General features: G+C 40.4%; 1 protein-coding gene across 3 annotated transcripts in view; it reads right to left on the reverse strand.

Annotated features, from left to right (window-relative positions):
• Positions 1-24,647, reverse strand: part of KLHL29 (kelch like family member 29) — a 414,973-nt gene that overhangs the window by 71,237 nt on the left and 319,089 nt on the right. For 2 of the 3 annotated variants that reach the window (XM_028722349.2, XM_077926403.1), the window contains 3 exons: positions 22,269-22,407; positions 2,277-2,360; positions 1,078-1,277 (listed from right to left, as the gene is read on the reverse strand). In XM_028722349.2, the coding sequence (XP_028578182.2) occupies positions 1,078-1,277; positions 2,277-2,360; positions 22,269-22,407 (423 nt within the window). The remainder of the gene's footprint in view (positions 1-1,077; positions 1,278-2,276; positions 2,361-22,268; positions 22,408-24,647) is intronic. The other variant, XM_077926404.1, reaches the window with a different exon arrangement.

Raw genomic sequence — 24,647 nt, forward strand, 5'->3', positions numbered from 1 at the left:
CTGCTCCGGCAGGAAGGTAAACAGTGTTTCCGTGCGCTGCTCTGGTTAGCCAGAAGCGGCTTAGTCATGCTGGCCACATGACCTGGAAGCTGTCTGCGCACAAACGCCGGCTCCCTCGGCCTATAGAGTGAGATGAGCGCCACAACCCCAGAGTCATCCGCAACTGGACTTAACTGTCAGGGGTCCCTTTACCTTTTACCAATTCTGAACTGAGGTGGGGGAGTTCACTCATCCAAACCTGTTATTCCTTGCCCCAGTTCTGCCCTAGCTAAAGCCATTCCGAAGGGCAGTTCTAGCATCTTAGAAGCTGCTCTGGTTTGTGGGGCAACCTACCCTACTGGTTATGGAAACCAACCTTGAGCTAGTTAATTAGCTCTCCTCCCTGCATATCTCCAGCCTTTAAGGGTACACCGAGCTAAGTGGGAAGGGTATTTTTTTTATGATGGAGATCACATCCCAGGGACAAAAGAACAACTCAATAATAATAATAATAATAATAATAATAATAATAATACTCAATGCACCAAGAAGACCCCGGTGACCTGTATATATTACGTGAAGTAAACATAATTTACTCTTCAATTTCTTTATGTTTCTGGCAATTAAGGGCTAAGGACATATATGCAGGACTCTGAAACCCCATACCTAATCACTGGACATCTTATTCAGGAAGTTATTCTGCATACTGAGATTATATTAGACATTGCCCATAAACTTCCTAGCATATTAGCAAGGACCAGACGCTTGTATTTTCTTTTATATGCAAGTTGAGATTCTTGTGGAGGATGCCCAATAGCACATCCAGTGCTTTTTATGTACTTCTGCAGCCTCAAGGCGTGCACCCAGCCTTGGTAAAAGTCCACAATTCACTCAAGTCAGCAATACTATTTGCAATGCAGCACACCGTGATTGGATAGTAGCTGTACTTCAGGTGCCGTGATTTTAACAAGACCACACTGCACCTGAAGTACAGCCACAAACAAACAGTGGTCTGTCCTATTGTAAATGACATTTAACCACAAATTTTATAGAAGAGTTGCACATAGTGGGAAATTCTGAGGTTCGATGAATTCTTACCTAGAAATGACACACAGACTTTGCAGAATGTATGAAACTGGAACTTGCTGGCAGCTTCCAGAAGAGTTTTGGCATTGGCGGAATCTATTACTAAGGAACCTGTATAAACAAACTCCAGCAGTAATTCCAGGACGTCCGCCGTGAGATTTGATAATTCCAACTCCAGCTTCTCACTGCTTCTGCTACTGTCCCGGGGTGACCTAGCAACAGCAGACAATGAAATTCTTACAGGATATTAACTTTCCCCCAGTGGTTGCCACTTACTGATGGCTTGAAAATCATACAACAATTCACTGACACAGAGTTTTGTTGTTGTTTAAGAATTGAAAAATACTGTATCTTTAAAAAAAATAATCATTGAACTTAAAAACACTTTATTACTGGATCTGAAAGAGAAGAGTCTTGCACACCAAAAAATACCGACACAAACATTATTGCTACTCTGCATATTCATGCAAAAAAATAATAATTTGCAAACCAACCAACCAAACAAAAATTAAGAAGAAGATGAGCCAACATTAATGAAAATGTGGAATAGGATTAACTTTCAAAGGGAAGCAATACATTTTCATGTTTACATTCTGTGTCTCTACATCGTTGGATAGTGAAAACAAAGTTTCCTGTTTTCAAGAGAAAAGGTCACTTGTTTTTCACCCCCAATACTACATCCTTCATACAGAACATGGGACAATACCTTACAGGGTATTTAGGGGTACATTTATGGACCTTTTCTATAAACCAAAGTAGGAGAGGAATAGTTGTTATAATGGTTCTGAGTTTGACATTCGAAAAGTTGCTAACTTTTTGTTTTATTTCAAACCCTATAAATTTTGTGTGCATATTTGTTTGACTTCAAAAAAATATATTGTTCCCTTTTAGGCACTAAAAGAAAAGAAAAACAAAAGAGGAAGGAAGGAGACCCCTCATGGAATTGCTTTGAAAACTGAATACAAGACAAGATAGACAGACAAAATGGTTAGAGCGAAAGAGGGAAGGGGTTTTTTTTGGAACAACAACAACCAGCTCTGCCACAGGAAGCCAGCAGCCATCCTCTCGAAGTTTCATGACCGTGGCCTACCGGTTTTTCCTGCATAAAGTGCTAAACAATTTGGTGATCAACATATCGCCTGCATTTGAATTGTGCATTAGTGCTTGTGGAACTATCAGACAAAATATATAAATAAAAATAAAATAGATACATGGAGTGGGTGGTGAGTGGGAAGGGTTCAGTTCCTAACCGCTGGCTCAGGGTATAGCTGCAAAACACTAAAGTTGGGTTATACCTGAAAGACAAAACAAAACAAAAATAAAAATGCATTTGGTAACGTCAAGAAAAGGGGAGGAAAGACTGTTAGCGCAGGAAAGCAAATGCCTTTAAAATGGTTAGAGCCGCCAGGACCTTCTTTTGGAAGCGTTACACTGATCTCAGTGGAGGTACAAAATCCAGTTACTCCGCCACTGACACCCATTTCAGAATTCACACCAAAAAACTGTAAGTCTTGTTAAACTTTTCGTAAAAGGGTCACAAAAGACCAGTTAGCTTTTAAGAGAAGCATGGAATGCACCGACTTCGCAAGAGCCTTGTTTTTCAAGGTATGTATCTTGCTAAATAACTTTTACCAGCTTATCTCCAAAGAGTTGGGGCAAGATGAAGAAACATGGATCCTCCATCTTCTTCCTCCCCTTTCCACTTGTTTTTCCTCTACCCAGCTCTGGACTCAAAGCAATGACACGAAATACCTCAGACATATGGATAGCCCTTTCTAAATGGAAGTTTGGTGGTTCTGACACAAAGGAGTCTCTGTTAAGCCACGGATGCTGCAGAAACTCACACACAGCTCTAAACGTGTGAATTAACAGTTTAGACCATCTCAACTGCTTGATAAAACTAAGTAAGCACACGAGCCTCTGAAAATTCCCAAAGCTTTGCAAATTTGCTAAATTCAGGGATGGAAAGGCACTTTCATTGGAGGCTGGTGCATTAGCAGAAATGGGCCGTGGCTCCTCAACCCCAACATGTCTCCACTTGTCTGCTTTCTCGTTTACAAACCAATCAGGGATGGCTCTCCTCGTCACTGGCTTTGGCACCACTGCTTCCCTGCAAGTCCCAATGTTCACTAGCTATCCCTGGTTAGCTCTAATGGGGATCTCTATACCTAACGTCCCCTCACCGTGAACTCTCATTTATTGGTGAGCATACACGCACTGAGTGCATATCGATGGTGCAATATTAATTTCAACAATTTGCTTAGTATTTGGTTGTTGGGTTGCAAGTTGATAAATCTGCAGCAGTCCTTCCCCTCACTCAGCAGTAAAAACATGGAAGGGAGAGACTAATCTTTGCGCAACACTCAGGAAGTCTAAAACAGAACAAGGATTTAGGTGAAGGGCGTCTCTGCTGATGCTCTAACCACGAGACCATCCTTAATGTTTATGCAAGTTCAGAGTACTAATAAGTAGTTGTCCTTGCTAAGCTTTCTCTGGAGATAACAGAAGCTAACAGCAGCGAGGAAGCTGTTAGCAGCCTTAGCTATGATTAGAATAAAGAAAACACAAATATTAGAGACAACTCCACCCTGGAATAATTCAGTGATAATCTCTTCTCCTTTGTAATACACCAAGCTTTAAACGGCTGTTGCAATTGATTAAACACCAAAACAAAGCTAAGGTGTTTAATCAATCACAAAAGCCTCTTATGGAGAGCATAATACCCAGCGGAGATTATTGATGTTACACAACCTGCCAGAAATGGAAAAGAAAATTGTATCCTTTTCTTCTTCTGGTGACAGTTTTGATATTGGCAAGATGCTGCAACCGGGATGTTCGTGCAGCATACAGATCATGGTAGGCACTGCTTAAATCCATGATTTGGATTCAAATACCGAGAAAGGGTCTGCCTCAGCTACCGCCAAAGAACAAGTTCAGGTTTCATGATGGTGAACTGACTTGCGCAAATTTTGATTAGATGCCAGATGAGTTACTGGCTAAAATTGTCCCTATGAGATGGGGAAAAGGTAGAGACACATTTCCCCATACTGGAATTGTTTTTATCATGTTTTAATTGTTTCGTTGCTTGTGTGTTTGCTACCCTAGGCTCCTTCGAGAGGAAGGGTGGGATTGAATGAAATAAATAAAATAATTGAGTGAATTTTCAAAAGGAGCAGAAAAGTTTTGTGTGCAAACAACCAGGACTAGATAAACTCTTAATTTGCAACCTCAGTTAAAATGTACATCTGTAAACAGAATTAACTAGGGGCTGGTTAACTGTTCTCTCTCAAACAGTTGGGTTTAAATTTCTTAATTTGTGTACAGGTCAGTGTGCTAAGCAGATTTCCCATTAATATATTGGAGGGCATGTTCTTCTCTCAAGTGAGAAAGTGAAACAAAATGGCTTCGTTGTCCTCAGGTAAGTAGCAAACAGAAGCAGGGCTGTAGTGACAGAGAACCAATGAAATGCCGCCAAGCAGATGACAAACGACCCACCCCACCTCCAAAAAGCGCTAAGGGGAATCCACATTTAACAATGACTCTGGATGATAAACAAGTTATTTTTGCTTATCGGATTATCTGTCTAATGGAAAAATCCATATTAAATTGGGGGTGGGGGAGAGAGAGTACAGGCCGGTGTTTTGATGAGGATGCTACAAAAAACTTGCATGCATGAGTAGCACTAAATCTACATTAAATTCCCATACGGACAAGCCTGGAGAGAAAGAGTAATTGCTAAGTCACTGCCCTGGTGCCACTGGAACACAGAGCTCTGCTTGAAATACAGAACTGTAAGAGATTCCTGAACAACATCTCAATAAAACAGCAGTTGGACATTCCTAGGCTGCACAGGAAGTTTCAGCTACTTTCTGTTAATTCTGGCTGCACTAAATGTTTATTTCACTACACAGGAATGGTACCCTATGGGTTTTTCAATTGTTGTATTCATTTGGATTCAGAACTCCTTCCCCAGTCACCTTGCCTATCTAGTATGGAACTTGCTATTTGTGGAAACTATTAGTCACCTTCCCCACCCCTTTTGCTCTATGAAAAGCAACTCAAAGGAGCATACAAATATATTCTGCTAGTTAGCATACTTTCCCCTAACACGGAAAATGTCCCTCACTGGTTCTGGGGCAATTTTATCAGCGAAATAGCTAGTACTTTCAATCCATCCCCATCTCCATCCTTTCGGACAACACATGTCCACTTAGGCCTCCAAGCAGGAAGGTGTGCGTCTCTGGAAGACTCATCCCCTACCTCTCCACCTGCAATGTGGGGCTCTCACTGATTGAGAGGGTTGGTGTCCCTTTAAAAAGCTGTGGCCTGTGCTAGCTGAAGCTTCCTTACAATCAATTATGGGATTTCCCCCATCCTTCCTCCAAGCTGCAGCTGCAGCCTCCGTCCATCACTTCCTCCTCCTCTGATCGGCAGAGGTTATTGGACAATTGAAGTTATCTGGCTGCAGCAGTTGACAACAATCACATTAGAAAATAAGAATTGGGGGGGGAGGCTGGTTTGGCTGCCCTGAGGGTCTATTTAGGGCCCAAAAAAATCAGTTATAAAAATTCTTACAAGTGTTGTAAATGTGGTACTATAATGCTGAAATGGGGAAAATGCTGAAAGCTTTTGGTCTCTAAATATAAGTCCGCATTCTCCTGAATCACTAAATGCCAGTTATTCCTTCTTAATACTTCATGGAAGATATAATGAATGCCAAGTTTTACTGTAGCAAAACATTGAATAATGTAAGTAGACATAATACACTCAGGAAGAAGAAGAAATGTCAAAAAATGAAATTTGTTTCCATACAATTTTTTATGTCTCTGTTAGCTTGCATGTTCCAGAAATCAGCAGATGCATAAATGGGAACAGCTGATCAGTTTTGCTCTTTGCCCTAAAGGTTTAAATAGAATGATGTCATTTATTGGGCTTGTAATCACTGCCCACATTATAAAGGTCAAACTTTTCACGCTGCGGCAGGAAATCAATCGTTTCTCCCAACAACCCATGGGAAAAGAAAGTTTTGCTTCTCGAGAATAATGTGTAATAATAAACAATTTTAGTCTTTATCAGCTTGGCAATCTTGGAGAGTGAAAAGCTGGCAAAGCCTGATAGATAAGCTCATTAAAATTAGGAAGTGATTTAGAACAAGACTCAAGATTTATCAGGAGCTAAACAGCAACACAATTTGTTTAGGTCGGTGCTGAGACAAGTTAGGAGGAGAGCTTAATTTTATGTAGGCTGTCAGGGAATTCTTTCAGAATTGGAAAACGTGGAGCCTACAGTGGGTGATAGATTCTCTCACGGTTGTACCAGAAAGAAACAGATAAGATATATTACATTATATAGCCCTGCTGTAGATCAGAGTTTTAACTATCTGGAGAATGTTATGTGGGGGCATAATCCGACTAAAAATAAATGCATTTGTAACATGACCTGCCCACTTAGGCTGCAATCCTTAACCCCACTTACCTGGGAGTAAGCCCCATTAAATTCAATAAGCCTTATGTCTGAGTTGACGTAGTTTAGATTGTGCTATTAGTTAAACTAAAATAATGGAAAAAAACTTAGAATAGAAACAAAATATGCAAATAAAACTTCTTGTGCAAAGAAAGGGTCATTTGTTATACCTAATCCATAAGATCCAAGCGGCTACACTTTTCCCATTCTCCTTTTATCAGCTTATTTGAAGATAAAAGAACAAAATGCTTCAAAGGGGTGGGGGTGGGGGAGAGAGAGATGATTTAACAAAGTGTGTTTGCAACCATCTTAAGGTTCTTGCCTTTAATTTATGCCTGACATTGCTTCTGAGATTTAACACAGGCATATGGTCCCCTTTTGATGATTGATGGTGGTAGAACTGTCTTCTCCATCTTCCCTTAGAAACCACCACAAAGTCAAATTTTGCCTTTCTGTATGTGCTTGTACACAAGCACACACACATCAACATATTCCATCAATGATTCTCCCCCCTTCAAGCAGCAATATAGCTCTAGATAATAAAAGTCTCCTCCACGATCAAGGTGACATTTGGGGAGATAGCTGTATCCATCAGTCTATGGATGGGCCTTCCACTGCTGCCTCTAAAATCCCTGAAGTTTCTTTTGCTATGGCAAAGCTACTTAGGCCTCATTAAATCCACTAACCATATTTATTTTGGCTGATTAACCATCTGATTGTCTTTTGAAGATTGGCCACATTCTCTCTCCAATTCTTATTACATATGGAAAGCTACCTATACATATTATAGACAGCTGTCTGCTCTCTAGTTACATGCTTGGGTTAACATTAACAAGTAAAAACAAACTGAGGATGTTAAAAATGAAGCCATCTGCCAGAATAATAAGTGTGAATAATGTGAAATGTGTTATATAAGCCCTGCAACTTAGAACAGTTGGTCTGGCGTCATTTCGTAGTGACACACCACCAAACTGTGAGAGGTATTCTGTGCATGTAGAACACAACTATAATCACACATATGTAACCTCCAAACCACACCTCTAATTAAAAATAAAAGTAATAGTGCTAGGGGGGGAATACCGGCTAACACACTAGTCAGGCTGAACATTGTATTTGAGAATTTTAAGTCACTGTCCTGTTCAAAGCTGCAATTTTAACGGTGTTTTATTTCAACTGGCTAAAACCAGGCAACACCAAGCAACCACAGGTACAAAGCCCAAGTAGTTCATATGAGATTAAACTAATTTTAATTAGTAAAAACTTGTTTGGAATTGCAGTAGGTAGACTCATTGAAAAGATGGAGCAGGCTGGACTATAATCTATAAATCCACACCAGATAATTTCGTGAAGAACACTGGACTACAGGAACAAACAATCTGAGGAACGATTGAGTCTTTCTTGCCATCATGTGTTTCAGACGATCATGGTTCACTCGCCAGTATGGTAGGATTAAGGCACCACCACGAAATTCCATTGTTACAAAAACACTATGTCCACCTTACAAATAAGTCCACCAACATTTTTACTAGCTTGCCTATCATCTGTCATATTCTGCATTCAGGCTGCCAAAGAAGAAAAGACTTTTCCTATTGATAAAACCGTCTTTGCCTGGTTGCCTGGAAGAAATTTTGACTTGTTGCAGCCAGCCAGCCAGGCAAGCAAACACAACACCAAAAAACACCTGAACTACAGGCTTTCATGCTCTGGGTTTCAGGACCATAGCAAACGTACATATTAGATGTCCTGCCAGATTCTTTTATTAACAGAGAATGCCTCTGCCAAACTGTTGAGCCATCGTGGTTCTGGCTCAAAAGTCAGTGCCCAATCTTTTGTTGCAACATTCTCTTTCACCTCTAAGTCAAGGGCCTCTCTGTAATCCCCCTTATCCCGTTGTTACTGCTGTGAGTTCCATTAGCAGACAGCAGGCAATGAATGGCTTCTCAGGCATGCTGGCCGACCGTTGCTGTTCATGCCCATATTGCTAATTTAAATTCCAAGCGTCTGCCCCACCCTCACAATCAGACTACCAAATGTAGTTTTCCTTGGCTCAGCTTCCTTTTGGTGAGGGACGTAATTAACTTTAGAATAAATAGTTGTTCTCTGTATCCACTTAAAAGGAAAAACAAGGATCTGCTACCTAGATCAATGGAATAAACAAATAACAATAAATTGGTTGCCTTCTCTGGAAGTCTTGTTTGGTTCTAACAGAAACAGGAAATCCAAGATTTGAAAAAGCAGAATGAGATCGCAAGTGGAGATGAAGTTCTACTTCTTTATTTTTTGTTCTTAACCTTCGTAAAATTGTTTTGGTTGGCAAGCAAAGGACACTACGGACCTCATGAGGCTCATGGGTCTGATACTTAATGCAGTCATATTGTAAGAATTCTGTTGAAGTCTTGCGCAATGTAAGCTGAATGACTTTTTGCAAGGAAAGAATGGTCCTCAAGGAATTGAAAATTTCAGGCGTAAAAGAACAAAGTGAATTTTAAATTCCCATTCTTTGATTTTTCCATCCTCATTAGTTTTGAACTGGCCCCCCTGCATGTTTATTATGGGATCAACAACAGAGAAACAAGGGATCAACAACAGATAAACAAGGTCCATCTACAATTCACTCCCAGCTATGAAGAGACACTGTGTTTACTTCAAGGAAAATATAACTTGCGTATGAGTCTTATTTAAAATTCCTTATGAGCTCATGGTATACAGCACATCACAAGGTACATCACATCCAAAGCAATGAATTTCCACAACATGCAATATGATATGACCTACACATAATATAGTTAATTGGTTAGAGCTGCAGGATAATTAGTCAAGTAATTTAGAACCCTTCCAAAGCAACATTGTAAAATGAATGCCATAAAGCATATGTAATATCTATAACAGACTTTATTACAGCTTGAAAATTATATTATGGGCTTTCCCCAATAAATATTGCAAGGTATTGTCTTTATCTCATTACATGTTTTGGTAGGAAAAAAAGTTTTGTCTGCTTCTATATTTAGCACCATTTAGTACAATACAGTGGTACCTCGCAAGACGAATGCCTCGCAAGACGGAAAACTCGCAAGACGAAAGGGTTTTTTGTTTTTTGAGCTGCTTCGCAAGACGATTTTCCCTATGGGCTTGCTTCGCAAGACGGAAACGTCTTGCAAGTTTGTTTCCTTTTTCTTAACACCATTAATACAGTTGCGACTTGACTTCAAGGAGCAACTCATAGCATGCGGTGTGGTAGCCTTTTTTGAGGTTTTTGAAGACTTTGGTGATTTTTGAAGCTTTTCCAAAACTTTTCCGACACCGTGCTTTGCAAGACGAAAAAAATCGCAAGACGACAAAACTCGCGGAACGAATTAATTTCGTCTTGCAAGGCACCACTGTATTTAAAAGTTTCATGTATTTGTCAAAAATGTGACATACCTAGGAGAGCAAATTGTTATTGTTGTATCTGTTCTTTTCTATATGCTGATTTATTTATTTGCCCCAGGAGATGAAGATTTGGGAATTCTAGTGTAACATACCGGGAAGGGAGAGTCTTTTGGCCTATGTTTACAACTGCTCATCTTCAATAAGATTAAACTTTCAGTGATGCAAATCTATTTATTCAATATTCCCTGTCAATCTGCTGCCCACCACTATTATTGTCACATCAGTGATAAATGAAAACCAAGAGAAATGGCAAATGCTACATGCACAAGAGAGGATGCCAGAACATTAACTAACAGAAATGATATACGTCCAGATGAGCTCGTAATGCCATTCAAAGGATACGGCATAATCTGAATTGGGATGAGCTTAGCATGTTAGACAAGCGTGTTAGTAGCTGAACTCACATACTGAATTACAAATCTGTTTCCCCGCTGAGCCTTTGGGTGGGAGGCAATGGGAGAGGAAAGGTTTCAAATGTATGGCTTAAACCAGGGGCAGAAGAATGAGTCAACTGTCCTTGGAACTACAAGGTTCCTTGACCTGCTGTTCTTCCTTTGAAAACTTAAGACAGAATGAGCTCCCTCAAGATAATTTTCTGTAAGAACAAAGAGCCTGGGCCAAAGAAAAGTGTTGGCACAAATCCGCATGAAAGCATTTCCAGAAGCCGGTACGTCTACTACACTACACAATGGCCCACTTGGCTACAGAATTATGTAAACATTAAGCAGCTGAAACGTTCCCAAGGGCTCAAGGAACAGCAGAGGATGGAATAAATAGGATAGAGAACGTAGTTACCTCCCTAGAAACTAAACACGTTACCTACTTCATTCAGGCCTGATTTCGTTTAATCATATTTGCTGCACAATAATAGTAAGAGCCTAGAAGAGCTGTCATTGTCTGATGTATTTCACTCAAATGTGGCAAAATGTATGTAAGTAGATTCATGGAAATGTCCAGAAATAGTTAACTATTCTCCAGAAAACTGAATTTTGTAGACTCTGTCATTCTCATATATTATCTAAGTGATATATTTTCATTATTTGCCAAGTTTGGTAAAGGTAAAGGTACCCCTGCCCGTACGGGCCAGTCTTGACAGACTCTAGGGTTGTGCGCCCATCTCACTCAAGAGGCCGGGGGCCAGCGCTGTCCGGAGACACTTCCGGGTCACGTGGCCAGCGTGACATCGCTGCTCTGGCGAGCCAGAGCCACACACGGAAACGCTGTTTACCTTCCCGCTAGTAAGCGGTCCCTATTTATCTACTTGCACCCGGAGGTGCTTTCGAACTGCTAGGTTGGCAGGCGCTGGGACCGAGCAACGGGAGCGTACCCCGCCGCGGGGATTCGAACTGCCGACCTTTCGATCGGCAAGCCCTAGGCGCTGAGGCTTTTACCCACAGCGACACCTGCGTCCCATTTGCCAAGTTTAGGTATGAACTATTTCTAAATACCTTAAATCTTTCCTTTAAGAATTTATTACATGCATATCTTGCCTAACATGGGGCTCCCAATGGATTTATATTCAAGGGACCAATCAGGTCTTCACTTGCTTACTTTCAGCTTCTTGATCATTTGGTTGTTTCCAGAGCTTGTGGGTTTATGTCTCTTTATACCAGCCAAATATATGCACTCACAGAGTGCTGGTGTGTGTGTGTGTGTGTGTGTGTGTGTGTGTGTGTAAGAGCAACATAAAGTATAATAGAGTCAAATGCAATTAAAACACAATTATGCAACACTCAAAGGAAATGGGCCTAGGATTTTAATGATTGGATTTTAATGACAGTTCTGCTTTGCTCAATGTTTTCAGTGGGAAAGGCGCGTGGAGGGATTGTCATAACCTATACAGCTAATCAATCTGAGTATGTGATGATATAATGAATGAAATGTGAGGAGTTTCATTTCATAGCCCTGCTGAAGCACAAAGCCCACTAAGGGGACTTGGACAGCCTATTGTTTGCCTGGGATATCTGCTCCAAGACTCCTGTGAGGATAGGCGAGTGAAGAATTGTTGACCACTTTGTACAATAGAAAGTGCTAGAGCAGTTCTTAACTATAATGTACTTCGCTTACTATAATCTACTACTATACTATATAGTACTATACTATACTATTATAATCTATCGCTTCAGGATATTTTATGGGAAACAATTCATACACGACATAAATAAAATTTTCTAAACTGAGTCTAGGGATTCCCATTTTTTTTAATGAAAGGGCGTCACCACTAGAAACTTCTGTCTTCTTGTGGGACCCATCCTGCTAATTCATCTAATAGTGTCATGTGTGGCACTGATCTCCTACTTCCATTGATGGCAGCCAGAAGTCCTTCAGCTCTAGCCCAGTCTTTTTAAAATGAGGAATAATTGATTATATTTATATAGTGCCTGCAACCAAAGGAAGCACACACATCTGCTTCATCCGAAGGCTTACAATGTAAAACACAAATAAAAGGGAAGGGAAGTAGGTGTGAGAGAAGGGGAAGAAGAAAAGACAGGCAGACAGGTGAGATGACATTTTGAACATTGGAGCCATTAGGACAGGACTTTGGGAACAGAATGAGCCCTGACTCAGAAGAATGAGTAGAAAAGCCTCCCAAATGCAGGAGGCAAATGTTGACCACATTTTGACATAAGGAACACAGGCACCCAATCTCTTTGGATGTTATTCACTTAAGACGACTATGTTTTAAGTCTAAAATCAGTTAACTCGCCCTTTTTGGCAACTTTCTGGGCTTGTTTTCTATATACACTCACATATTCTTTTGTATTCTCTATCTAGGCAAGCAAGCAAGAGGTACAGTGGTACCTCAGATTACAAACACCTCGGGTTACAAACACTTCTGGTTACAGACTCCGCTAACCCGGAAGTAGTACCTTGGGTTAAGAACTTTACCTCAGGATGAGAACAGAAATTGTGCTGCAGCGGTGTGGCGGGAGGCCCCATTAGCTAAAGTGGTACCTCAGGTTAAGAATGGACCTCTGAAATGAATTAAGTTTGTAAGCAGAGGTACCACTGTATTATTAAAGAGTTCAAGGATACTTTCTAGTCAGACTAAAGCAAAAAAAAAGGAGGGTGCAAAGTAGGGCAGATGAGGGGTCTGGCCTGGGTAGTGTGTGTGGATTTGGGAGAGTCCGAACAGTAAAGGCTATGTTCACACCTGGGCCTGAGATTTCCCACCCCTGGCTTAGTGGAAACCCTGGGGGATGGTGAATCCCTGCAATACTAGGCAAGAGAAGCTTCCACAAAAAGAGAACTCCGTGAGCGCAAGGCCATGAATAGGTTGATGGAGCAAGCTGTACAGAGAGAAATAAAATGCCACTAGAACACAAGAGTTGAGGAAGGTCACAGAAATATACAAAAGAGTAAGCAACATAAAAACTTACTGATAAAAACCAACAGTTTGAAGGGAAAGCACGGAGGAAGAGATAGACAGTGGATGATATAATGGGTCAAAGGGAGGTACAGAAGGCAAGTGAGCAAACTGTAAAATAAGTGTAAGGTAAGAAACGGAAAGCCTAGAAAGAAGGACTGCCTTGATGTAGGCAACTGAAGAGTGCCTATAAAGGCTTTGCAATTATATTGTACATAATGAAGTGCGCTCTCTCTCTCTTTCTCCCCAAGACATATCTGAGTCCTACAACAGCTAAAGCCATGGAGAGCAACATCTGAATTATCTTCATGTTCAAGAAAGACATACTTCTGAAGACATTTTAAGGGAATCCATCTGAACATTTTGTTTGAGTTTCTGCATCATGCTGCTTTTGCCCTCTACCCATTTAGATATAAGTGTCCCTCATTTAGATAACTATTCCCTTTTGCCCTTGCTTATCAAGTCCCCAAAGCAGCCAGGATCAAAAAGGGCCATGAGATGTGAGTAAATATAGCTAGGTCGTGCAAATCACCTTGGCAAACCACTGTGTGACAGCCGTGTGGCTCGCTGCGGTCTAGTCAGAGCAAGAAGCAAGGATTAGTCTGTCAATTCTTGGATAAGATTTGCAGTTCCATCTAAAGCGAGTGAAAGACCTAACAGTAAAAAACAAAAACACACACAATAAAACAATAAAAGCTCCTAAGGAGGATGTGCGAATTCTGTATCCATAGCTTGTAGCATTCACAAAATGGATGTCAATTTGAGAAGGGTCGTGAGGTTTGAGAACGATCCTGTCTACTTCGATTTGCCAGATTTTGCCTGCTGAACAGGTTAACGTTCTTTCCTGTGGCACTTCAAAGTAAATATCCAGCATAAATCTGACAAATTCGGTAATTGCTGCCAGGGCTGTCAACCAATTAAAAAGTTATTATACTCAATTAACTGCTTTGTTTTTAACTGGCTGGATTTATAATGTAGCTAATTAAAATAAATATGACACTATCTCAGCATACTGTGCTATTGTGACACTGATATTAGATGGTTTGCACTGACAGCATCCAAGATCTTCCTTGTATGCCTGCCTGTATGATCAGTCAGGCTGGGGAGAAGAGAGAGGGGGAGAAAGCATTTTTGGTGGTGGTCTCACAATTATGGAATTCACTCCTTCTTTGCCAGCCTTTAATTTGGAATGCAAGTCTCACCATTTGTTTCAGATGGCCTTTGAGTAAAGATGCTGTGGTCATATAGAGGTCTAATTGGTTGGGAGGTCTAAAGCTTTAGCTGATTCTAAACTGGTTTTATTAGGTCTGAGTCGATTCTTTATAGTGGCTGGTTTTAATGATTTTGCAAGAGAGGTGATATTTTGTAACCAGCTGGTTCTTGCTTTGTATTTTACTATTAAATAAAAGGCTTCTTTGGGAAGATAGGTGTCCTAAAAGTTGGCTTATAGCTAGTTTGAACAAATAAAAAACAAATCTCAACTTAAGCATTTTCGCTGTCTGAAGTTACAAAATGAATGTGTTGCTGCTGGTGGGGAAAAACAACCCCTCTGTCTGAATGAAGAAATATACAGAGGTGATTCAGCGGCTACTTACATACATAGGAACTGTAGCATGCCCATAGAGCTTCTTTCTCCGTTCATTTTAATAAAAAATAAGATTCCACCAACACAATGTGCTCATTATAGCACCCATGACCATGCTTTAGCTGAGATTCCTGCATTGGAAGACATTGGACTACATGACTCTTGGGTTCCCTTCCAACTTGACAATTCTGTGATTCTATGGCAATTAGGGCTAGGCTTGTGGTTTGCACTTACCACCAGCACTGAATACTTTTACTGGCGCACATCTCTGATCAAAGTTATAATTAAAACCTTCAATTCAAATATTCTTTCAGCCCTGTAGTCCAAGGCAGTCAGTAAAAGACAGGCCAACTTCCATTCTATACTTTTGCTCTACGTGGAAAGAGTTAAACGCTTTTGGAACTATCAGTGCATTTTATCCAGAATCCCACGAAAATATGTTTTCCAGAAGTTTGGGAAGTTGTGCGACACCAGACCTAACAGCCAGTTAAAATGTTAAGGTGGGATATGTGCCATGCTTAACAAAACAAAGCATAAGTACCCTCAAAAAGGAAACCACCAATAAGAGCACAGGACTTTTTTCCATGCTAGTATTTCATTGACTTAAGTAAAAGAAAAGGCATCTTAAGCATTCTTTGCACCTCCCCTCAGCTGCAAAACAAATAGTACACTTTGTTCTTTCCATCAAGCCCATCCCCTGGATTTTATAACGGGTTTAGCAGAAACTGTTGACAATATTCCTCTGGCTGCGGAGCACAGGTTGGATGCTAACGGAGAAGTCATGGAATCTAATTTCTCTTCTCATTTTGAACGGGGAGTGGAAGAAAGAATCACTTCACAACGCCTGTTTATCTCCTTGTGTCTGAAGGAAGCACTTTATGAATATTCAGTCTGCCTTCTCCCTTACGGAGCTAAGGGGAGTCCTCCTGGTAAGCGGCAGGACTTTAAATGCCTAGCAGATTCCGTATCTAGGACAAGTTAGGCCCCTTAGAAATAATAATTAGAGAGAGCTGTTTATTATCACTTGCTTATTTGCTCCCTCCTTGACTTTATGCAATGTAAAGACCGACCAAAAGAAGTCCTCTTTCCAGACAAATGCGTGGTTTTCTGAGCTTCCACTCTCCTGCAGTGAATGTTCTCAGCAACTGGATGAAGCCAGCAATATCGACAACAATGTCAGCAGACCCTCACCAGATATGTAAAAACAGAAGAGAAGTAAGAGCGTGACTTTGAGAATTAGGGATGATTGAGAAGTTTGTTGGGTTCACATTTTAATATGAACCTACCTAATTTGCAATTGTCAAGCTTGCTAAGACCTACTGGGGAAGGTCTCTCAGCTGCATCTCTTTCAGCTGAGGTCTGCTGCCTGGTTACACAGAGGGAAAGCCTTCTTAGAGACTAGGATAATAATAATAATAATAATAATAATAATAATAATAATAATAATAATAATAATAATAATTATTTTTATTTATACCCCGCCCTCCACAGCCTTCTGGAACTTTCTCCCCCCCCCCCCCGAGATATGGCTGGTACCAACACTTCCTAAATTTTCAATGCCAGCTGAAGACCTGAATATCTAACCATGCTTTTGTTGGAGTTTATTTAGTGTCACAATTGATGTTTATATTTTAGCTTATCAGCCTTCCTTTTTTCAATTTGTAACGTTGTTTGTGTAAGTTGGGCTTGTTTTAAATTATAACTCAAGTCTGGAATTGCATTTGCAATGCACAGTGGGAAAGGAATATTTTAAATAAATAAACACATAAAATATGTGATTTGAAATCTAGTTATTCTCCAAAACTTACACTTGCCTGAATATTGCAATGCACTTCTCCAGCCCAAGAGGTTTTTTTTAAAAAATGCACATATCTGGGGACACAAACATCAAAATGTGTGTATTTATGAAAACAACATACAAAACTGAATTATATTAGGGAAAATTGCTTGTAAAAATTTGTATTCAATGCATAAATTAAGAGAAATGTGAATGAAAATCATTAATAATTTTTGTGCAGCTTTTTTTTTTAATACACACTGATGTAGAAGCAGGGTGAACGGAAAATGAAATTGACAGTTTCAGTCATGCCTACTGTGAGTACGCTGTTTCTCTTTTAGCTTTTCCAAGCACGGAAGTTTAAAGAAGAAATGTCAAAGGCACAGCTGCCACACAGTTTCACAAATAAAATAATTAAGGATGTAGAGTGCCCTTCTAAAAAAGAACAATTTGGCCTTGGACTCATTAATTTCTAATCTCCTTGGATGTATGCCACATACATGAGCTCTATCATCTAGGCCACACGACCATCATTAAAAAGATAACCCAAATAGTAAAAGAGGGAAGGAATGCTACCTTGATTTGTGTGTGTGTGAGAGTGTGTGTAGCAGATTGATTCCATAATCTTGCCTTCATCCCCATCTCAAAACATACATATGACAAGGAACCAGTTTTTGCTGGTATTTCACACCAAAGCACCAGTTTTCAGCTATAAAAGTCTGCAAATGTTTCCATTTAGGTTAACATTGAAATAACATACCAATACCAATACAGGCAGCAGTAAGAAAAGGTTTGGAAATAAGACATTCCATTACTATGAAATTGTAGACACTCTAGGAGCTGAGCTGGATGTGAATATTGAGTAAACCCGCCAAATGCACAAAAGAGAAAAGCACTTGAGAGGTTGAAAAGCAGCCAAACAGGGGGGAAAAACAAAACAAAACGTCACACCACAATTGGGAGCCTTATAAAGAGACTAATTTTAGGTTCAGGTTACATTCCACAAAAAGTTTGCAGACAAACTATTTCAACTCTAAGCTTCTATGAACAGTAACAAGGATGTGCGTGTGACAAGCAACCCATTTGCCTTACTGTGAATAACACCGTAGGCAAAACGCACAGCTGATACTTTTATAAAATGTAGTGTATTTTAATCAGTCTTCATATTTTGGAGGGTACTTAAGAAGTTGGGAGACTTGGCCAGGGTTCATGTCTAAGAGCTGTTTTACTTGACACATTCTGAGGAGTTATTATTAAATTTGCCTACCACCCTTCACCTGTACACCTCAGGGCAGTTCACAGCATAGAAATACAAGATAAACACACAAAATACATAATAAAAACAAGAACAAAACAAACCAGTAACCCCCCATTATCAGTTCAGTTGAAATGTGTATGTGGTAAGCCAGCTCTGAGTTCTGCAAAGAATTAATGATGGGCTGTTGGCATACCAGTGATCATTCTCAGGGCGGTCAAATTATTCATACCAAGTGGGCCACAGGAGTATTTTGACCTAGAACGCACAGGCCACACACTGCCTTGTTGTGCAGGGTGGGGAGCAAGGCCAAAATTTGACCCCCCTCCCAGCCCTCACAGTGCGCTTTGAGAAAGAGGCACCGGGTTCTGGCAGGGTCCTAGAGTCCTTAAGCCTCTTTCTCAAAGCTGGGAAAGAGCTAACTAAGCTTTGGGAAGAAGGTAGGAGGACTCTAGGTCACTGTCAGAGCCCTCGTGCCTCCTTTACAAAGTCCAGCGCCTCCCTTACTTGGCTTTGGGAAGACAGTGTAAGGGCTGCAGGAGGCATAGGGCCACCAAAAAGGTCTCAAGGGCCGCATGTAGCCCTGGACTACCCTGATTCAGATGATCCAAGAAGCTGAAACTCGGCTGGCGTACAACTACCAGCCTGTACTGAAATAAGCCTAAAAATAAGTGCATATTGGCTCGAAAATGCAAATGAAAGATTTCTTACACTTCCAAGCAACTAAAGTCTTGTTCTCCTGGCCCAGTCTTAAGATGTTTTTCTTGCTCAAAGTTAGTAAAGACTGACACTAGATTTCCTTAGGGCCTATCTTCTAAGTCACTGATAATCCAGAAATGCCAAATTTAGAAGGAATGAAGAACGGTTGAATTTAATGGCTCTCCAGAATTATACTCAAATGCAGTACCACAAAGTGGGAGGGTGGGGAAAGGAAGTGGGATGGTTAGGACAGACTCAATTGTGTTTTTCCTGAACAGAAGTGGGATGGTTATAGTTAGGCCTGAAAAGAAGTGGGGTAACATCTCACACTGCTCCCTTCCAGCATTGTATGACCAATGTCAGAAAATGGGAGTTCCTGAGCCTCTGGTGGGTGGGGGAGGAGAGAGAAAGGCTGAGGGGCTGGGGGAGGTTGGGGGGGGGAGGCGAGAAAGTGAGGAAGAAGGCACTTTCAGGTGAGAAATGGAGAGGGCAGTGCAACTCCAAATACCGATTTCCTCTAACCTTTTATTTATTTACGGTGGTACCTCAGGTTACATACACTTCAGGTTACATACGCTTCAGGTTACAGACTCCACTAACCCAGAAATAGTGCATCAGGTTAAGAACTTTACTTCAGGATGAGAACAGAAATCGTGCTCCGGCGGCGAGGCAGCAGCAGGAGGCCCCATTAGGTAAAGTGGTGCTTCAGGTTAAGAACAGTTTCAGGTTAAGAATGGACCTCCGGAACGAATTAAGTACTTAACCCGAGGTACCATTGCATTTACACACACACACACACACACACACACACACCACTCACTCACTCAAGCTAGCTTGAAATTCAACACACAGCCTGAGAGGACAGAAAACAATGTTGGGGGAGAAGTTGTGGAAGAAGTATTAACTCACTAATTCCCTAGCCTGCCCTCCCACCCATCTACCCACAAATACATCCCTCATCCACAAGCCAATTACTCAGGAAAATACATTTGGGAGTCTGTGTTTGCTGATCTAATGCGCAGTTCTGGCTTAAAAGCAACTTGTTGCAGTGGTGCTGTTGTTAGTGTTTAGCCCCTTCCACACCCACCATTTGGGCTCACAACGTCAGCTGCATGTCATTTTCCTCCCATAAGGATCCAAAAGTATAATAACTTTGCATGCTGTTTTGGAAACCCTGTAAGGTATTGGCGCCTTCTGCAGCACGCAACTTGGGAGCCCCAGAAGGGAAAGAATTAAGCACATTTGCCACCTTCCCCATTACTCCTCTGCTCTAAAGTAACTCTCTTCTTAAAGTTGCTTTCGCTTTCAGAATGGCCTTGAGGCTCAGTCCCACGTGTTTACCTGTAGTGTCTACTAAGCCCTCCCAAAACAAAAGTGAACAAAATCCCCCCTTTATTCCAGACTAGTCATGCTTTCAATAAAATATTCAAGGTTGTTATTATTGTCACAAGTGAACAAGTTGGCTATTGAAACCTGTGGGCTTCAGCTGCTACTCTGATACACACAGGGTGAATAAATACAGTCAGGGCACAGATTACTAGAATTAAAATATGCTTGTTCACAGGGTCACAGCTGGAGCAGTGGGGATTGTGGAGGTACCCACAAACCTCTGGATCCCTCTCAACCATACATTCATTTGGGAGAGGTCACATAGTTCATGGTGGCAGAGAATATACTGCACATGCAAAAGGTACCCACATTGAATCCCTGGCATCGTTTATTTAAAAAAAATTAGGAAGCCCCTCTCAATTTCTGCAACTCTTTAGTTCTCCACTTCCGACACAATAGATAGGGAAATCCAACATTCCTGTTTTTGTAAATGGCTTCCTGTTTATTTGCCGTATTTATTTATTCCAATAACATTTACTATATCTAAACTTCCTGCTAAAACATCCAGGATGGCTTACGAAAGTGAAAAACGATCAAGTCCTGAAGGAAAACAGCGATGAGAAGGTTGTTTGGAGGGTTCTCACTTGTCTGACTTAAAGTGTACCGCTTATGGCTTTATTAAAGTTGCAATCAGTCTGCAGTTCATCTCCATCTGACAACTATCCAAGATGAATATAATTACCGTCCCTGATTTCCCCCTGAAATAGACAGCATCTGACGGTTTGACTAGCAAGAAAGAGGCTTCACAGCTAAAGTTAATGAAACCGCACGGCCAGTCAATTACTGGGTTTCTATAAACGGAGACTAAGACTTGCCTTCCCTGTAGATTACGCATCTTAACTCTGTGAGACGCATATAATGTAGCCTTAACTAGTAAGCGATAATGAGCAGACAGGAGACAGAGCGGCTGAAGCCAGCTATCATTAGATTTGTGGAAGGGTGGGGTGGGGTGGGGGGAAACATGCCACCAGGCCAGCTTTTTATGAATATTTGATAAAGCAGTCAGCACAATTATACGGCAGTTCTGTAATACCAGCACAATTAGAAAAACAAGCTTTCAAGCAAGAGGACATAACACACTGAAAAGAAGATGCCACCAAACATGCCACCCTGGAATAAAATACAGTTGCTATTGTGTTAGTTGGCAACATTTAAATGCACAATTTGAAAGCAAGCACAATGTTCTGTTCTGTAATCCCCACCCACCCCAATGTTCCCCATCCCTTCCCCCACTTTTTTTGCACAGTCCAGGTTCAGAGTTTGGGAAAATACTGCAAGGCAAAAATACTGCAAGGCAAAAATCAGCAGCCACATTATTTTGTTGATGATTGAGAGAAATGTGGAAATTACTCTTGTGGGTTTCCCCCAATGTTGCTACACTGACTTATTAAACAACATAAAAATAGCAATTTATTTCTACGTTAATCTATAATGTAGACATTTTTTAAAACAAAAAAACAAAAACAAAAAAGTAACGGATTTTTTTTAAAAAAATCATGCAGCTTTTAGAATCAACCAGCTAAAAACAGAGGGAGAAAATTGCAAAGGTGGAAACATGATCTAAGAAAGAAAGAAAACATCTTAACCACTACTCTCAACTAAATTTCTATTTCCAGGGGCAGAGAAAAAAAAGGTTTCTAGAAACTAAAATTTCCTTGGTCCTGTTTTCCTTTTAAAAAGGTATGAGTTGAATGCTGGCATATAAAAGCATCTCCCAATATTTTTATTTTTTTGGCTTCCAAGAGCCAAAAAGCATTAGGTGCCCAGAATTTCATAGGGTTAAAAGTAGTGCTACCTAACTCCATCCTTGTTTGTATTAGAATTCAGCATCTTTCTATGATATGCATGTGGGTTACTGCAGCCTGAAGGAAGAGATAGTAGCATATCTTTAAACTCCTCAACTAACAATTGTGCGTTTTGGGATTGGCATCATTCATGACTTGGTTTGAGGTTAAAATGCTCCGTTGATAAGAACATTTCCCTCCAGCCAAAAATGTGCAACTAGTGGGATCGGGAATTCATACAGGTCAGGTTATGTGTAACAGAGGAATCTGAGCGTTTCGTTAGAAAAATAAGTAAATAAAAAGTACATTCAGAGTAAGTGGAAAGAATGGCTACTGGCTCTGTGACAGGAGAGTCAAATCTTCATAAACCTGAAAGAGAGGGAAGGGAAAAAAAAGCGACACAAATGCTCCCCTACAAAAGAACAGACCAGATCACAGCTGGAAGGAAGGCAAACCTTTTAATCAGGTCCTTGAAATACAAGCTGCAGGAAGCTAGAACATTTTGGTGGACTTCAAACTCTTTGCCTTCAACAATAATTTTCAGGTCTGTAAACTCTTTCGCTCTGCGTTGCTGGTTCAACTCCTTCAACATTTCTGCAGAACAGAGAAGACAGACAGTGCCAGGATTCCCATTAAGAGGTTTTTTATTATTATTATTGTTCTTTAGAAATAAATAAATAAATAACAAAACAACAAAACAAGGAAAGTAGAGAAATTGGAAACGCTTGATATTCTTTGTTGGCAAGAATGGCTCAACGTTGACAGTCAAAGAAATCACAAACATAATACATATTACATAGGCAGATATATGTATATGCTTTATGCAAGCAAGGAACAGTAGGAAATAACTCAAAACCCTACATTTCAAAGAGAGAGAAAAAAACCATTTTCCTGCATCAATAAATTGGAAACACAAATAATACATTACCACGGTTTTTTAAAAAAATATTGTAAAAGGATGCAAGAACAAGTGCTTTATTATCTCCAAACATTAATGGTTTTTAAATGTACTGGAATTAATACTGAATAAAAACATGACACTTATGATGCAGTATGAACTTGACATGTTTCAAAGGAAAAAAAATGCAAAGCTTGCAAAAATCCTTCTCTTAGGCATGCTATAAGAAGTCCTTGAGCCTTACATTTAGCAAAATACAATTGCATTAAACCCAAATAACATTTATTCTAAAATCAACCTTCCATCGACAACTGGAAAGTTCTCAAAGCAGGAGGGAACATTTCCTCACACATTGAACGTTTAATCAAAAACAACACCCAAAAAATTAATGCCTGCTTTTCGATACCTGCATTTGCATATATTTTTTAAGCCTTGAGTTTTTAGAATTCATTTATGGTAGCAATTCATTTTAACACAAATACACAACCACCTCTTAAGAGTCTTTATTTCTTGCAATAACTCACTTACCGTACATAACCTCTCCAGGCTCTTACCTCCTTTATACTGGGAGAGCAAATCAGCAACGTGCCTTGTTTGTGATCGTGAACATGATAAGCAACACCATGGCAAATTATTTGCTAAACTAACGTACCAGACTGGCTAGTAAAGTGGACAGTACACGGTTTTGGTAAAAGCGTGTTTCAAATGACTTATTCTGTTGATTTGGTATTTTTTCTACCATTCTTCATTTGCAATAGGCCAAGAGCTTTGTTTTCCTCAGGAACAACCACCTGTATAGTTCCGTTCTCACAACCATCTTTCAAACCTTTTAATTGTTTTTATTCTCTTTAGTTGCAGTCAGTTTTCACTGCTCTACCAGTTATAAAAGGTGGCCTTACACCCAGAGTAGGGAACTTCTGGTCCTCTGTGCCGGATTCCCAACTCCCATCAGCCCCAAATAGCATGGTCAATGGTGAGGGAAGCTGAGAGTTCAGCAAGACTTGGTGCGGCGGTGGCCCAAAGGGCCACAATAAATGTGATAACGTGTACCTCTGGAAATTCTTGAGTGCGCTTCTAATAGACAAGTTATGGTAACCTGTTGCTTTATGAAACTGATGGTTTTGCAAGTTGCCGCCCCCCATTGGGGCAGGAATACAGCTAAAATGTGAATCACAAAGATGCAAAGCTAGAACATAAATTGCTACATGGTGCAAATGGTTGCATGTAACACAGGTTCCCAAAATGCACACTAACACAATGTAACAGCACACAGTGGGAATCAAAGCTTAGTCAACAGAAATTGGTGAGAATCGAACCTGAATCAGCATAAATTGCTAGTGCTTATTGTGCACGTGTATTAAACATAAAATGCGGTAATGATGTACATGACAGGTGAAAACTGAGATGCTTTGTTTGAAACTTTATAAATACCACTGACTGGACCACTGGGCGGGGTTGCGGTTTTGCACAACTATCCGACTGTAACCTATTGCTTTGCAATAAACATTGGACTCCTAACTCCTCACGTTTCTGAGTTTTATTATTGGTGTAAACTCAGAAGATAAGCCACTGGCCACAAGCTCCCCATCCCTGACTTACGTCTGTCACGTAAATGTAAACGGACCCAGAAAACCAGGCCAAAAAATGCATGCTTTGTTCGTAATCATGCCACTATCAAAACCATACTCTGCCAAACATTTACAGGGGAAAGAGCAGCAATTAAAAGCTACAACAACAAAAGCTTGCAAACTTAACATATATTGAAACAAAATAAAAAAATTCCTTCCAGTAGCACCTTAGAGACCATCTAAGTTTGTTATTGGTATGAGCTTTCATGTGCATGTACACTTCTTCAGATACACCAAAGCTCATACCAATAACAAACTTAGTTGGTCTCTAAGGTGCTACGGGAAGGAATTTTTTATTATTTTGTTTC

This window comes from Podarcis muralis, chromosome 3 (genome assembly GCF_964188315.1).
Source record: "Podarcis muralis chromosome 3, rPodMur119.hap1.1, whole genome shotgun sequence".
Taxonomy (NCBI): Eukaryota; Metazoa; Chordata; class Lepidosauria; order Squamata; family Lacertidae; genus Podarcis; species Podarcis muralis.